Source organism: Fulmarus glacialis, unplaced genomic scaffold, assembly GCF_000690835.1.
Source record: "Fulmarus glacialis isolate BGI_N327 unplaced genomic scaffold, ASM69083v1 scaffold37500, whole genome shotgun sequence".
Classification (NCBI taxonomy): domain Eukaryota; kingdom Metazoa; phylum Chordata; class Aves; order Procellariiformes; family Procellariidae; genus Fulmarus; species Fulmarus glacialis.
The window spans coordinates 13897-28318 of record NW_009188936.1 but is presented as its reverse complement, the minus strand read 5'-3'; the positions used below and the strand labels follow the sequence as shown (position 1 = coordinate 28318).

General features: G+C 34.2%; 1 protein-coding gene across 1 annotated transcript in view; it reads right to left on the bottom strand.

The window, feature by feature from the left end:
* Positions 1–14422, bottom strand: part of THOC2 (THO complex 2) — a gene marked incomplete at its 5' end in the record, with an annotated part of 50525 nt that overhangs the window by 22770 nt on the left and 13333 nt on the right. The window contains 10 exons of the mRNA XM_009580443.1: positions 768–885; positions 2740–2836; positions 3118–3198; positions 3682–3775; positions 4741–4825; positions 6072–6173; positions 6261–6391; positions 7728–7769; positions 10567–10762; positions 10913–11085. Coding sequence (XP_009578738.1) covers positions 768–885; positions 2740–2836; positions 3118–3198; positions 3682–3775; positions 4741–4825; positions 6072–6173; positions 6261–6391; positions 7728–7769; positions 10567–10762; positions 10913–11085 — 1119 coding nt within the window. The remainder of the gene's footprint in view (positions 1–767; positions 886–2739; positions 2837–3117; positions 3199–3681; positions 3776–4740; positions 4826–6071; positions 6174–6260; positions 6392–7727; positions 7770–10566; positions 10763–10912; positions 11086–14422) is intronic.

Below are 14422 nucleotides of genomic sequence, written 5' to 3'. Positions count from 1 at the left end.
AGTTACCCAAGTTTGGAAATAGTGCATCACAAACGGAAACCATGTGTGCTTCTGACTGCAGAAATACTGATGAATTAACATCAATACAGTTTCCTGTCCATCAATAAAACTCTCTTTGGATCCTATACTGCAATGTACATACATAAGAATCAGAAACTAACTAGTCTTGCATGCTACTAATTAGTCTTTTACACAGTAAACGAAGAGTGACATTTCAGCTCGGGCATTGTAACACTGCGTTTTAGATCTAGGTCTGCTGTGATCTGCTCAAAGTCTCTTCTCTGTTCAATACAGGAATTTCAGATTTTAGTTCCGATTATAGCTATTCAACTCCCTGGCGAGTGGAGTCTAGGTCAGACTCAACTAGGTCTTTGACGCCAAGGCTGCAACAGTTTTAGCTGTTAAAATGGTTTAAGATGTTACTCCACTCAATAGGGAGCTGCTACCCCCAGAGCAGGGCTAAAACAGCAGGGCGGCACAACATACAAGCTCACTGGCTGCTGTAATTCGCAGGTCTATCATACAACACTGGATAATGAAGGCTGTTTTCATTAATATGAGATGCTGTGAAGCACAACAATTAAAGCTCATGTATACACTACTTGGCTGCCTGTCTGCAAAGCTTGTAAGCTCAATGGAGTGGGAAGCTCTCTGATGAAAGAAGTAACACCTTTCTTAGCTATGCTGCCAGAGTTCATGAATCAGAGTCTTTAGAACCACCATTAATAAGCGATAGCTATTATTAATTAAATTTAACACAAACACACCTCAGCTTTTAGTTGTTCTCCACCAGTCATGGCTTCCAATTGTTCCATTGTCATTTCTTCTGTAATTTCTATCCCTGCCATTTTCTGTACTACCTCTTTTAAAATAAGCAAATCAAAGCTGCACAAAAAACAGAAAAGTGAAGTAAAACCAAGAAAATTTGCTTAAGAAATGGAAGCTATGACATTCAATACACAGTACAAAGCAACACTATGATACACATTAAAACAAATAACATTTTAATTCTTTTTTGAAGAAGAAACTACTATGCTGAGCACACAAGGATTTCTTCATTGCAAGTAAAAAGTTAGCACTTAAAAGCAATACAAGCATTCAACAGCTGGATTTCAGAACCCCTTCAGAACCCCTATTTTTGAAAATAACAGAGTGTGGTGCTATTAACTTTTAAGTATCAACAAATTAATTGAAGTTTATTGCTCCCTTTTGTTGTTTTACATGCTTCATACTGTATCTATAAAGTTATTTCATGAATGTGGAATATTTTAAATTTTATTAAAAATTTATAGAATAGTATACAGCCTTAGAAATTTACTGGCAAAATTAGTCTGGAAAGGTTATTTGGAATGTGGAAAACATTTTTTACTTAAAACACAGAATATACAAGACACTCCAATAACCATCCCGTCCAGAGACTGGCCTTTACTTCTTGCTCTGAATTCTGTAAGGGAAATGACTTTTCCTCAACAGAAGTACAGTAAATTATGTCATGATCATTCAAATCTGCAATATTTTCCAGTAACTTCTGAAACCCTCCAAACCAAAGTTTTATATTTAAATAATTTATACTGTTCATGTTTTTGTTTGCTGTTCCAACCATCAGTATGTTTTCTGTCTAGGTACTATGCAATACCAGCATATACTCCAATTCAAATGCTTGAATACTCCAGTCCTATGGAACTGGTCATAGTGGTAAATCCATTTTATTTCTATGATCCCAAATACTAAACTGAGTATTAAAAATAATTTGGGTCTGGTTTTTTTGTTTGTTTGTTTTGGGGTTTTTTTGGGCTTTTTGTTTTTGGGGTTTGGTTTGATTTGTTTTTTTTCCTTCAAAATACTTTAAAGTCTTAATACTTATTTCTGGGGAAAGACAAGAAACATTACTTACCCTTCCTCTGTGGCTCAATGTGATTGTACCATCATCAGAATACAAAACAAATTGGGGACAGGGGAGCACCTGAGTCTGAGTGGCTACATTGCAGGGAAGGGAAAAAACTAGATTTCTCAACCCTAAAATAACATGCTGCGTTATCTCCATTGGTAAGCTGTCTTTCAGTAAGCATATGGGGATTCATAATAGAAAAAAGTTGATACTCACCTATGTGATAAAAATAACACATTAAAATTAAATAAATAAATGAAACAATAATACTAAGTGATGACAATGGAAGGACAAAAGGAAAAGGAAGATTCAAATTGCAAATTTTGTTTAAAAAAAATTTTTGAGTTATGATTAACATTGACATACCAAGAAGCAATTCAACTACCATTAAGTAAATTGGACAAATATTTAAAATAATATTAAGATGTTAAGAGCCATCCCCGCAGAGAAGACATTATGAGAAAAAAACCCTAAAACTGCAACAGTCACACCCTTTTATATCACGGATACTTATTTTTTAAATAACGTACAGTAATTTCTATGAGAATATTACAGACCAGCAGGGTTTTTTCCCTGTCTGGTTAGTTAAGAAAACTGTATTAAAGCAAGTTACAGATGAAAAATCAGTACTTCAAAAATAATATGTCACAGCTATACTATTAGAGTAAAAATAATGTACTAAAGAGGATATTATTCCTTCTGCTATTTAAATTTCTTAACCTTCCTAGTATTACGAATGGAGTTTTACCACTACTAGAGTAACTACTACACTGAGCACCCATGTATCAGCGAACACCCAAATAATACATTATAAGTATTGAGTTTACAAAGATCAGTTGTGCAAGACTTGCCTTTTCCCAGCTTTCAGTTGGTTGGCTACATACTGAAGTAGACCAGCAAGTTCAATTGGGTATTTTCGGAAAACTGCACCACAAAAGCTAGCCAGACCTAAAGAAAGGAGAAACAGCTGTGACTGCACCTCATGAGATACTAATCATTAAATAAGCATTAACGAAGTACATGTGGAATGTTAGCAATATATGTATTTTTGTAATACAAAGGAAAAAATATTCTCCTATTGATAAAACTTGCCAGCTCTCTGTTTTGTTTAAAAAAATTAGCTGGTAGATCCAAGTGAAATATTGATCATAATGATCAATAGTATGGTAGATATAGGGAAGCTGAAGTATTTTAAACATTAGCGTAATAAATAAAACCAGAATACTAACTCTGCAGCCAGCTCGAGATTGTAGTGTCATCATGCTTCATTCTCTCCTTCTCAGGGTTTGCCAGAGCTTCAATGATACAGTCTTTGGTGGAGTTAAAGAGAGTATTTTTCCTCAATTTGTAAAAACAAAAATTACACAGACCTGTTTTTCCAGCTCCACAATTTGTAATATATGAACATGATATGCAAGTATAGCAAGCATGATATAGGGGATCCACTAACATAGTTACGGTATAAAAAAATAAAATCATGAAGGAAATGGTAACTTAAAAAAAAGCAGTATTTACCTCACTGTTTACAAGACCACTATGCCTTCAAGAACATAGTGAAAGTAGTAAAAAAACCCTTAAAAATAAAGTATAATTTTCACAGTGTGAAAGAATGAGTAGAGAGGGTACCCACTAAGAGTGCAGAGGTATTTGCAAACTTCACTAAAATTTCCAGCAAAAAGCAGCAAGAATAGAAAACGATAGAAGATAATATTTACTCACAGACCACAGATTTAATCTGGCTACAACTGCAACTTTATCAGTAACTAGATGTATTGATTTACATAAAAGGATACATGCCAAGACATCATAGTTCAGTGAAGTGAGGTATTTCAGTGAATCAACAACCGGAGTTATTAAGTTATCATATTTTTGTATTTGTGATAAAATCTGAAAGTTACAAAAGACATTCAGCTGAACAGAACAGTATTCCTTAGCTTTCATATAATAAATCAAAACCATTCAACAACGCTTGCCTTCAAAATCTACAGAAAACATCCTTCGAAACTAATTTTTCAGTAGGTCGTAAAGCACTTTCAAAGTAATAGGTAATCTCATTAATTTAACTAGTACCTTAGAGATATCAGTGAAACATGTCTCCAACATGTAGAAACAACTCTGTATAATTATTTTTCTTTTCAATTATCAGAAAATAAAATCGCAAAAACATTTAACTAATTTTTTTTTCTACGATTTCTTAAGAATCCTAAACCTTAGCAGTAAGAGTTTTGTCACTACTTATAATAATAAGAGACTATTAAAAAAATGAACCTAGGTCACGAAAGAATACAAGTAAACTGTATTAATCAAATTTTAGAATGTTCTCTTTGGTATATGATATGCGCACGCGTGTTTGTGTGTATCGCAGTATTAATTTCTTCAAGTAAAATCTAAAAACTGGTAGATCAATAATTCACGTTTGTGAATAAGGTGAAGGTCCATCAACATACTTTTACACCTCTCAAGCATTCTGTAGCACCACGTAATCTTAAAAACTCTCCCCAACTTCATAGGTGTATTTCAGACTTCAAAGCTTTGTTTTCTTGAATTTGCACAACCTGATCAGCACATCCTTGTACCTCTGAGGCCACCACAGCGATCTCAAATTAAATACTTTACATCCACTTTTTTTACAGGAGTAATTTTCTGTGCAGTTGTGGTTATTCAAGAGCTACTGTCATATTTAATATCTCAAACCTGTGCACCACTAGCAAATTACCATATTTTAAAATTCGCATCAAAAGTAAAAAATAATGAAATTAGAACTGCCCTGTCCCTAAGACAGCATGTCCCTTCCTATACTTTAGTATCTATTGTTAGGATGAAACAGTATTCAAATACATGTAAGTACATACATAATCAAATAAAATTGTAGGATTGCTGTGGCTGAGCTTCCCAATTTGTCTTCCAGAGGGTTTCACATTTTCCTTAGTTAAACGCCTATAAAAGAGAACATATTTTATTGCAATAGACAAGCTAAAAGAATACTAAAACAACAGGTTAGTTCTAGTGAAGAAACACCTTTATCAGTCGCAGAGATTAAATTCTCACTAGCAGATGCGTTTTTAAGAAATCTAAACATAGAAATATTACTCCTCTGGGAATCTGAAATTTATAATCCTGTAACATGCAGAAAGTACAAACAAACCCTGTATTACTATGGACTGTATTCTAGTTTAAACTTTGAGGACTCTGCATTCGGAAGTTGTCAGTGGGACCTATACCACATATAAAAATAGCATGTGATGCTGTTAATCTCTCCTGTAAAATTAATTTAGCCACAGATCAGCCACTTTGCATTTGTTGCATTCTGTTCATTGGAAAACAATTAATTTCACTGTGTTACACTTTCACAGCATTCCCTACTGGAGATATGAGCTTAACATGAAACCTGAAGTCGATACACAAAAGTAAATTGTGCACATAGCAATCTCAACAACTGACAGCACTGTGGCTCATCTGCACAATTGAAATCCACTGTACAAGAGAAGGGATGTGAAGTTTTACATTCTATGCTAGCCATGCAGCAAGTCAGAAGAGAATCAAAACCATTGTTTCTAGCTTTCACAGCTGCAAGTCCAAAGTCTTTTACCCACCAACAATTATTCTGTCTTGCCTATGTAGAAAGGTTCTAATTATCCACATTATAAAACCATAGCATTTGCTTTTGGCAACAACAAATGGAGAACCCAAATCCCTGACAATGATGTCAGAGACATTAAATGTGAGGTAATCTGAAATTGTTGTAAGCCCGCTTGAAGATGAGAATGAATCATTCAACTTACTGCCCTCCTTTCAAACCTACAGAAACAGAAACTATGACAAGATTTTTGAGACTCTTTAGATTATAGCGTCTCCATAGCTAGAGAAAATATGTTGCACTCTGACATTTGCATAAGCAAAGCAATTTATCAAACAACAGTATATCCATGGAAAAGGTTTTAAATAATTTAATGGGACATTTTTCACAGATGAAATACCCTTCTTGGTGACAAATTTGTCTGTATCCTTACTTATTTGACAGTTTTTAATCACAGTACATTAAATAGTTCATGAACAAGGATTACCAGTGAAATTACTGAGTCATTAGAAAGGGAATGTATTTGTCAAGTTTTTTTTCTTCAGTTGGTGACATGCAATACATTGTATCACAGCTGATAATTATTTATGGCATTAGACAACTTACTTCATGATATATTTGGCTCGGTCTATGGTTTGAGCTTTAACTTTCACTAGAAGTGGGTGACTATTGTACGTTTCGTTCTTCCATTGCCCATAAAGACGGTACCTTGAAAGATTATAAAGGAAAACTATTTTTAGTACTGACAATTCAAGAGACCACTTCCAAAGAATGGAAACAAATTATTCTACTCACCGGTACTGGTATGGAAAAGTTTTGAACATTCCCCATAGTTCTTCAGACATGCATGCATTGCAGTCCATCAAAGAAAGAGATGGAAGTAAGACTTGATCGGTAATACTCAACAAACAGCTAAACAGTATCTCCTGAGATAAAGACAAAAAACTCGAGGTAACTATCAAGTAAGTACATCAGAAGCAACTCTATGCATGCTATGCAGATATGCACCAACTGCACATCTTAGCAGACTGATAAAATACAAGTTTGCCACACGATTAAGACTTTCTAAAAAAACCCCAAAACTCTAAAAAGGACTTAAAAATATGTCCCACCATAAATATTTTATTAGATAATTTATGGACCATATATACTGTCAATATTTTATTTGCCTATGTAAGATATTTGAGGAAAGCTGCTGAAGTTTTCAGCAAGTTGCACTAATATTTTTAAATAAAATAAAATGTTTGATAATGGATATACTGTCAACTTGCACAAAGTGCAACAGGAGAAAATAGATTTTGGCAACTGCTTTCAATGTATTAAGGTATTCCTTGCCACTGCTTCCATTTTCAAAATTCCAGATTAAAACCTGAAGGCATTATACATGTTCCCAAGGCATAGTACCAATTTCCATGTTTTCAGTACCCTATCCTTGCCCTTTCTTAAACATTTCTCTTTCCCATTAAGCTATGTTAGAATAACCATAGCAGCAAAAAAAAAAAAAAACCCAAACACCAAAAAAAGCCCCCCCAAACCAAAAAAAACCCCAACCCCCCCCCCCCAAACAACCAGAAAAGACTAATTTTCTCTACAATGATTCAGGAAGCCAGGAAATCATGACAAGTGAGAAACAGGAGTAATAAGTAATAATGAAAATAATAAAAACTGTGCAAACTTCATATTGAAAAATTGCTTGTTGATTTTAAAAAAAAACCAAACAAGCTTGTTTTTATAAGTTAGATCTCAACTGGACACTTGGGTTTCATTGTGACCAATTTTGATAATTCAATAAATTAGAAAATTTAGAAAGAAATAAATTAGCCAATAAAGAAAAAATAGCCATTGTACTATTAAGCACCTTCCCTACCTCTAATTTCTCTTTTTCTCTATGCTTTTCCCCAGTAAATTCTGTAAGATACAAGGTGCCACCATGAAAAGAACATAGAATAAATAGCTGGAGGTACTCCAGCTGATTCTGAGCAAATAAGTAGAATGCACTGGACTAAAAGAACAAGATTAGGTATGAGGGATGCAGGAGAGAAAGGAAAAAAAAAAAAAAAAAAAGAAGAAAAAGGACAGGAATACAAAAAACCCACCGCTCTGACTATAGGCTCAAACTTGCCTATAAAAAGCAAGACAAGTCTATAACATACATTTGTTAAAGCATAAAACTCTACAGCGAAAGAAGAGTTGTACAGTATTTAAACATTTGGTCTCAATTACAATCTTGCATAAAAACACCTTCCTCCAAAATGAACTCACCATTTTCTCTTTATCTTCTTGCTTGCTTCCATCAGACTGAAACTATAACAAAGACAATCATGTTAATTGTAGCATAATTAACATAACAGTTACAGTTTTAGAACAAGACTACCTCAACAAAAGCATAAACTTGAAGGGCCACATGTCTAGTAAATGTTTAATTTTCCAGATCTGTCAGCATTAAAATATTTTTGAACAGAAATTCAAATGCATAGGTGAAATGCATTGCTTGCTTATATAGGGGCTTTGTACACTTGTGTTCAAAAAGAGGTAATAACTAAAATATCAAGGAAACTTACTATTATATATGAAATACTGAATTTTCTTACTGGAGAGAGGGGAAAAAAATGCCCTAAGCATTCACCTTCTACCTAAAAATCCCCCAGGACTTCCAACCCAATTATCAACAGCCATACATTACTCTCCCCATCTTTCTCTCACAATAATATCCTCTTAAGCTTTTAGTCTTCATTATTAAATTACTTCCTTTTTGCTCTTCTTGTTCCATTCACCATGAAAAGCATATTAAGCTATCACACCAGTAAGTGCACAATTATTTTAAAGGTACACTTGAGCATGAAAGCTGCAGTGCAATGTTAGTAGTCTAACTTTTAAACTACTGTATGGGTTAACTTACAGTCAAAATCACCTCCAGTTATAAGTATATCTACTGTGTGTTAAATGTAGTTTCATAACTAGAACATGCTGATAGCAATAGTGCATTAAAAATAACTTTCCCTATGTTACCTTAACCACTCTGTCACTGACGAATTTCTTCATAGTTCCAACCTAGAGCAAATAGCTAAAATGTTGCTCATTCTTGTCAGAAATACATTAAACTATTATATTGATATATTTACAATAAAACTGCACAAAAGGTTCTTATAACCAAGTAATGTCCATTCTACTGTATGTATCCACAGAAACAAGGGCTTTCTCACAAACCTTCAGTACTTGAACTTAATTACAAAGTAGTCCTAATAGTCTGCTGACAGCAGTAAAATGAACTGCTCCCTTGAAATTATAATTTCCCAATTAACTGCACTGTCAGTGCAGCATAGCATATCACTTAAATATCAATCTTCTCAAACAGGCCAGCAAGAAATAAGCATGCTATAAAGCAAGAGTATTAACCATTGGGAAATCTTATCATTCTGGATGAGAAGATGCTGAGAAATTATACCTCCTTCAAAGACATGAAAGTAGGGGGAAGATGGAAATGCTTGAAATTACCATGATTTTATTACAACGACTACCTGGAACCCAAACTTAGCGTAGCTTCTGTCACCCTATCATTGCATCTTGGAACCTGACGAGAGCAAACTCTTTTGCCAAAATCTGTTAAGTTAGACAAAAAGATCTTCAGTCCCAAGAATTATCTGTGTTCCTAGCACTTACTATCAGACAGTTGATGCAATCAGAGCATGTGAAGTTTAAAGAGATAATTTAAGGTCCAATATGTTGTTTTCCTTGTTGCCACTGGTATCAGTACTTAAGAGTACTTCAAATTATTTTCTAAAAGGATATGATTGTTGCTTACCTATAGTATACACTTGTGCAATTACAAAAGTTATCAATTTTTGATGCCTAATGCTTAAATAATCCAGAGCACTGCCATGCAGACTAGAGTAGACCAGTATCAACCTAGTTGGAACACAGTGGCTTTTAAAAGTAGAGCTGGATATGAAAGCTTCCCCTCAGGTGGTACGTAAATTTTGAACATTCCAATATTTGTTAGTTGTAGTTGAAATAAAAAAATACTTTTAAGAAAAAAAAAGTTAAAAACCTGAAAATCTCCCCTCCAGTACCATTCAGATCAACCAATCTCTCCAACTTTCAGTTGTAAGTTAAAATAAAAAACTAGGTAACAAAAATAGTGATTTTTAAGTTTGGGGGTTTTGTTTTGTTTCTAATAATAATAACAATTAAAAAAAAATTTCAAAAACTATGACTTCTAAAGTTTCTCTGAACTGCTATTTAAAAAAAAACTTTAAAACCCTCTATTGTTGACTTGAAAATAAAACAAAAACTGCTAGTCAAATAGCAAATTGCCAGAAAAGTAGCAAAAGAAATCACTAGCCTCAGTCTGAGCTACTGAATACATTCCAAGGGAGTTCAGAATATTCAACTTGCAGCCTTTTAAAACAGGTCATACTACCAATCTTTCAATATACACGCGGTAAAGATACCATCAAAAGACAACAACAAATCTCAAAAGGCCATTTTATTTCTAAAGTTGGCGACTTGAGGCTTTATAGGGTGTTTTAGGTCTCCACATTGAACTCATCCTTAGTGGTATCCAGAGATTTGTCACTGACACAAGTTCAAGAGTAGCAGCATTTTAAATGGCAGAACAGGGGGACACCCCACTAATTAAAAAGATGCAACATCCCCTACTTCCCAAGTAGCCTAACAGGTGAAACAGAAAGTACTAGTTTAAGTACTGAATGTGTATTAGGTTATTGTTCCCCATTGTCTACACTGTCACTCTAATAATGTAAAAGTTTGCATGCAATTAGTATTGTATGTCTGTTTTTTTAAAAAAAAAAAATCCATACACAGATAACGTTTTAAAAGATGAAGACCATAACGAGAAATTAGTTATCACTAAATATTCTTGGTTACAAACCTGAAGTGCCTTAAGTTGTTCATAAAAATGTTTATTAATGATAAAAATGATCAAGAATTAAAATAAGATTCTCCAAATGTGTCCTTAGTCAAAGAAATTTTTTATGTTTCAGTATTCTAATATATACACAATTAGTAAGACTTGAGCATTTTTTGACATCAGAGGAATTGGTACTTTTCAAGTTTTGACAAGCTGTTCTGTCATACCAACCTCTTTCATAAATGCTTTTCCAAGGCGCACCACTTTTGCAAATAAAATGGGATCATGGGAGAGATGAGGACCAAGGTAACAAAGCATGTTGAACACTTCCTTTCTCAAGTCCTCAAAGCTGTCTGCTTGTTTTGGTGCTCTCTTGTTTGGCAAAGAAGAAATTGGTGACCCTTTAGCTCCTTTAGGTACACCAACTCTGAAAAATAAGATGTACAGCATTTCACATGAAACAGAAGTGAAAATTTGAGAAATCTATCAATACAGTTAGACTTATTGGTGAATTCATGCTTATGCATAAATAGTAGTTTTCCCCTATGTAGCAACAGAATTCTACTTTTCACTTTACCTGCGGTACAGAGGTTCAATTGTCACATGTACTAGCTGGCAAAGGGCAATTGCAATAGGCTTGTGTGAAGTAGCATAAAACGGAGGCATCTGATCCATAATACTTTGTGCATGCTGCCAATCACCAATTTTTAATAAAGCTTCCAACAAACCAAGCTTTTGATTATCAGGAGGCTGCAAGATAACAAAAAATGAAAAAGTGTGTTCATAAAGTCTTCTTAATATTTCTCCTTAAGCAGTATGCAACTGTAAGCCACAGCTAGAGAAAAAAACCCTAGTATTTCAACTATGTAATAAAAAAATATGCAAAATAAAATTCAGCTAGACATTTAGACAATAAGCACACTTCAAAAGCAATAATGAACCAGTCCACGTAGAATCTAACATCTGGATCAAAGAAAAAAGTTAAAAATAAAGTTCAAACCAGAAGTTTATAAAGTTGTCTGACATATGCCTGATCATGTACTTTTCAAAATGTCACAGTCTATTGCAGCTTATTTCTTTACATGACATTTTAAGAACAATGCAAGCATTTAAGAATCCTTTGCGTTGTGTGTTGTTCTGGACGAATTTATCTTGCAAAATCAGATTATTTAACAAAAAAAACCCCCAAACACACCAACAAAAAGCATAACACCAAACCAAACCCAAAACCTTTATCTGTCTCTTAGTTTGCCTGTATCATAAGTTTCACATTAGCATCTACTCTAGGACAGTCTAGTTTTAAGTGCAAGTCTACAGGAAGTTTTCCAAATATCCCATTTTGCAGTATAAGCATAAGAGGAAATAGGAGTTTACAATTAAGATCATGCCTTGAAGCATTTTTACATGGGCATGGTATTGATATATTTTACTGCTATAAATTGGTATTCCCTGGACCCCAAGGTAAAAGTCTATTACTAAACGACTGATGGTAAGGAATAGTGACTGCAAACTAGCTGTATGTAACTACAAGCCTAAGATGATGTTTACACTGAGGGAGGGAAGATTACAAGTCTAGGACAAAATGTTTAAACATTTTAAGGCAGAAAACTAGTTTTATTTAAATCACGCAAACAGACAAGACAGACTGACAAGAACAGAAATTAATTACAAACCAGACGCTTCTGTGGTTCTATAGTTTGCATGGATTTAAAAAATATTTTTAAAAATCTTCTTTATAACACTGGCAACTATTTTTCCGATAGTTTTGAAAATAGAAAACAGTCTAGTACACAGTAACATGCAAGTTTCAGAACAAAACAAAATGCACAGATCTATTCTATATTCATGTTGAACTTATGTAGTAATGAAATTTTAGCCTTTCCTTCAAAAAAAAAACCTGCACAGCAGAACAAGATGAGCCTCTGAAAGATTAAAAACATACATGTGCAATTAGAAAAGCACACACTAATGTTATTTTACCATGTAACTACTTCAAGTTTCTTTGATGCCAAGGATTGTCTTTTTAAGTCAATATATACTATGTTCACAAAAGGGTATGCTGATCCTTTACTGAAGCGTTTAAAACTTTACTTGTGCAGTATATGCAGGAAGATTGAAAACCTTGTTCAGTACAATAGACTTCTTAAATTAAAAGTCATATTATTACACAAAAATCATAAAACAGTTCTTTAATTAGTATGAACATACCAGTTAAAGTTCGATACTAAACACCAAATTGTCGGTGATTTGGGTTTTTTGGGTGATTACTAGCTATATTAGAATTCATATTTCTACCCGCAGAGTCTTTCTAGGCTTTATGTGTTAGCATGCTATTTCATTTCCAAAGCAGTCACTGCTCACACACACGCATGCTGCTCAACTGGATCTCTCTTTAGGTAAGCAAGCTCTTCTGAAACATGCTCTCCAAAAGCGAAAGCATGCACGGCACAGAGGAGTCAGTCTGGAACTGCTGCCAAATCTAGTCATGCTGCTGAGTTCTGTGACCTCTCAAGTATCTCCCTATTACTCGGTTATGTGAAATGCATCTTAAAAGGCAAAAGTAGATAATACATTTGCCAATACTGAATTATTCATATTAGAGTCATGAGACAGTAATACATTTTAACCACATAAAATAAGCACTTGGTGGATTTGAAAGACAAGTTAAGTCAGTAATCGTTAAACACTATCTTCCCTATCAAAGCATTTATTCCATGGTACCATATCAAAAACTGTACATTAAAACTGCACACTGGGTACAAAGTACTCAAATTTAGACTGTCAAGAGCTTTCACATGTAGTTACTCTACTAATTGCTATGAACTGCACAGCTAATCACATACAAAAATACTAACACAGAAACAAGCTTTTCAAGAAACAGCATGTATTGCATAACAGCGTGCAAAGAGTCACAGAAATTGTTTTTGTTAAGTACAACTCTCCGTTTTCCCCACCACACAGCCTCAGACTTTGTTATTTGTCATGGTAATCCTTCAGAAAAATGTTGCAGTTTCTGCTAGAGCTTAAAATTCCCTAGTTCTTAATTTTAAAGCTCAGCCATAAAAACTGTCTTAATTCTTCTGACATTACTTGCAATACATACACTCCCCACGTCCCATCAAGAGTTTAGGTTTTCCATCAGAACATGGTGACATGCATGCTTCAGAGAATACCAGGCAGCCTCATCTGACTGCAGAGAAGGTGGACCAAAGCAATGTGGTATAATCAAAAGGGATATTAAAATAATGAGTGGGAGGGAGGTCAGAAACTTAAACCTAGTGAAAGGAATCAGTTTAAGCAGCAGATGTAGCTGCAGTTAGAGTCACTGCTCTCTGACTGTCATCAGCTGCCTGAGGGAAGAAAATGAAATTAGATTTTTCAAGCTAGGCAAGAAAAATAGAAGGAGGAAGGAAGGTCAGAGACATACAGAATAAGGTGGGGTAGAACAAATAGGAATAAGTAGATAAAGCAGATTGATACAATGAATCCAGGAGGATACAGAAAATTAAGAACAGAAACTGTCAAGAGTGATGAATCCCTCCCTCCTCTGCAGTACACCAGTTATAAAATGCAAATATCAAGCTTTTATTTTACTTTTTTTTTTTTTAGATAAGATGTTTGAGCAGTACTTAGACACTCAAATGAAGATGACAACAGAAGGGCTGCTAAGAAATTAAATAATTTTGTTTTTAAAGTAAGGCTTGGACACACTGAACCAAATTCGACCTAGGGTAACATGAACAATACACGTAGTAGCACCTTAAATAAAAAGTATACATTTATACATACAAAGATACAGATCTAATAGAAAGCACAGCGAACAGTTACAAATAGAAATGTTCAGTTAAAACCTTTTTCTACAAAGCAGATCATTATACCAGCATTCCTAAGTCTGGCAATTCTTTACGTCCCAATTCTTGATTGAGAGAAATAAGGAATAAACTCTTACTAATGTCCTTATTTCTAAGAAATCAACTAGGATTGTATTATCATGGGTCCTAGAAAACACAGTTGTTAAAGACTGAAATACATGAATGCTGGGACATACTTACTGGAGCTGATACAACAAAAAGGGAGGAAAAAAATT